A 2504-nucleotide genomic window follows, 5' to 3' on the forward strand; every position below is an offset into this window, starting at 1 on the left:
AACTTCCTTTTCAATGTTACAACCCAAGCCATTTCTGGCCCTTTTCCTGGAAAAGCTTTTTGCTGCTGTCAGTTTACAGGAACAGCAATAAGAGTCCATTTTCTGGGCATGAAGCCCAGGACTCGAAGGGAGGCTCTAGAGAACATCTGGTTCGCTTGATATATAGAAGCCAGCACTGCATGTGTGTATTTGTGTGTATGTGTTTTTCCTATGCTGACTCATGGCATTGAAGCCTTTCTGGAAACACCCCCACTTTTGTAGCCAGCCAGTTTATACACACCCCTTCAGCTCCTCCTTGTTTCAAATGTTAAGTCAAGAGGAAGAAGGAAAATAAATTCAAGAGCTGCTCTCAAGCATCCAGAATTATCTGCACCCCGCCTCTTCAGAAGAGAGACTGGCCCCAGGTCTGACTCAGTCTACTACAAACCAGACCTTTCTCTTAAAGCACCAACTTTATCTGAGCCTTCAGACAAAACTGGGAGAAAAGAGGCCAGGAGCACTTTGGACTCTGCAGGAGGCAGGGGGCTGACAACTGGCAGTAAAAACAGAAAGATGGCAGACCCTGAAATTGAGCTTTTCGTGAAGGTAAGTTTTGTAGCCATAATAATGGCATATGGAATGTGTTATTTCTTGACACTGGGCCTCTGATTCTAAACAGAAGTCAGTATTTGGGATAGACAGAGTTTTGTGACTATATTCCGCCTCAGAGTCCTACATGTATGCCTGGTTGCTCTTAGGTGACAACAGGGAAACATGTTCTCTGAGAAAGGCAAGGACACATGGCAGAGGGAGCACTAGACTGGCGGGGAGTCAGAACAACTGAATCGTATTCTTGACGGCTTCCTACGTAATTTTGGACACATCTCTCCTTCCCTCTGGATCTCTGTTTCCTCATCTGCATGACCTGACAAAGTTATCCTTAAGGGCTTTCCAGCTCTTGCAACCTGTGTTTTATGAGACAGGTTTGGGAAGCCTGAATGAGGGAAGGAGAAGACCAAGCCTGGGCTGAGAGGCCCGCTCCCACACAGAGCGCAGAGAGAGCTTTCTAAAACTCTCCCACAATAGATGAAGATCACAGTGGAGTCACATGGACGCTGTTGGAGGAAACACTCTGTGTGCCTGCTATGTGAGGAGGAGACATTTTAGAACGCTGTTTCCTCTTTATGGTGTGCTTTGAGTTTCTTTTTAATGTTTCAACTTTTCAGAAAAGCCCTTTGGAAAACCCCTAAAGCAGGAGAAGGGAACATGCGTTTCGAAATTAACTCATCAAGAAAAATAAATAATTTTGTATAGGTTATTGTAGTAATTACAGTTTCCAAAAACTTGGCTTATATTAACTGTTTTTCCTCTCTATTTTCATTGACTTTTAGAAGGATCCAAGATGATAATAATAAACTCTCATACCATGTTTGATCCTTTTCTAAGCACTTTACATATATCAGAAATGTTTACATATATTTCCTCTTTTAGTCCTAAAAACTTACATTAGTAGTGGTAGTAGTAATCACTATTGTAGTAATATTGTTGTCTCCATTTCTAGATAAGTCAGCTAAGGCAATAAAGTTTAAAAAAAGTTTTTTATGTTTTATCATCTATATTTGAGAGAGAAAGAGAGACAGAGACAGAGCATGAGCAGGGGAGGGTCAGAGAGAGAGGGAGACACAGAATCCGAAGCAGGCTCCAGGCTCTGAGCTGGCAGCACAGAGCCTGACGCAGGGCACGAACCCTCAAACCGGGAGATCATGACCTGAGCTGAAGTCGGATGCTTAGCCGACTAAGCCACCCGGGCGCCCCTGGCAATAAAGTTTAAGTAACTTGCCTCTAAAACTGTATGCCTACTGATGGCTTACAAAGACATAAAATAAATTAAGTTTACCAAATGTTAGTTTAAACATCTGTTAGCCAAATAAATACTTTTACAATTATTTAAAACCATTTANTAGGAGTCCGACCCTTGAATTCCTGCCTAGCAAAGTAATCCAAATAAGTGCTTTTCTAAGGAGCAAAGAGCTACTTCTCTTATCTCAGGAGTTTAGCAAAACATGTGACTGCTCAGACATGATATAAATAAGCCTTAATTTCCTAACTGGCTTTTCATATCTACCAGTTGCAAACCAGAGGTAATATCTGTTCACAGGGTAACTAAAGTGTTCCCTTAGTCTAAACTATTCATTCAATCCGATCCAACTCCTCTAACTAGTTGTTAGCATTGATGTGTTCATCTCCAAAGACTTCCTCATATCTGGGTAGTAATCTGGATGAGAGAAGATAGTGAATCACACGTTGGATGAACAAATGTTGAATTAAGTAATAACTTTCAATTTAAAATAACTAATCATTTATTAAGTACTTACTATATGGCAGTCACTGTGTTAAGTAGTTTATTATTAACCCTACATTATGGGTACAGAAAGTAAAGCAAAGAGTATCTAAGTGACTTTGTCCAGGGTCACATAGCTAGTGAATGGCAAGATTAGGATCCCAATTATTTGAAACAGCTATGT

At 40.8% G+C, this 2504-nt stretch overlaps 1 protein-coding gene across 1 annotated transcript in view; it reads left to right on the top strand.

Annotated features, from left to right (window-relative positions):
* Window positions 1-463: 463 nt before the first annotated feature.
* The window catches only part of CLIC2 (chloride intracellular channel 2), a 33201-nt gene continuing 31160 nt past the window's right edge, over window positions 464-2504 (top strand). The window contains exon 1 of the mRNA XM_077779076.1: window positions 464-585. Within this exon, the coding sequence (XP_077635202.1) occupies window positions 553-585 (33 nt within the window). The 5' untranslated portion in view covers window positions 464-552. The remainder of the gene's footprint in view (window positions 586-2504) is intronic.

The sequence above is a fragment of the Crocuta crocuta genome, unplaced genomic scaffold (assembly GCF_008692635.1).
Source record: "Crocuta crocuta isolate KB4526 unplaced genomic scaffold, BGI_CrCroc_1.0 scaffold844, whole genome shotgun sequence".
NCBI classification, from domain to species: Eukaryota; Metazoa; Chordata; class Mammalia; order Carnivora; family Hyaenidae; genus Crocuta; species Crocuta crocuta.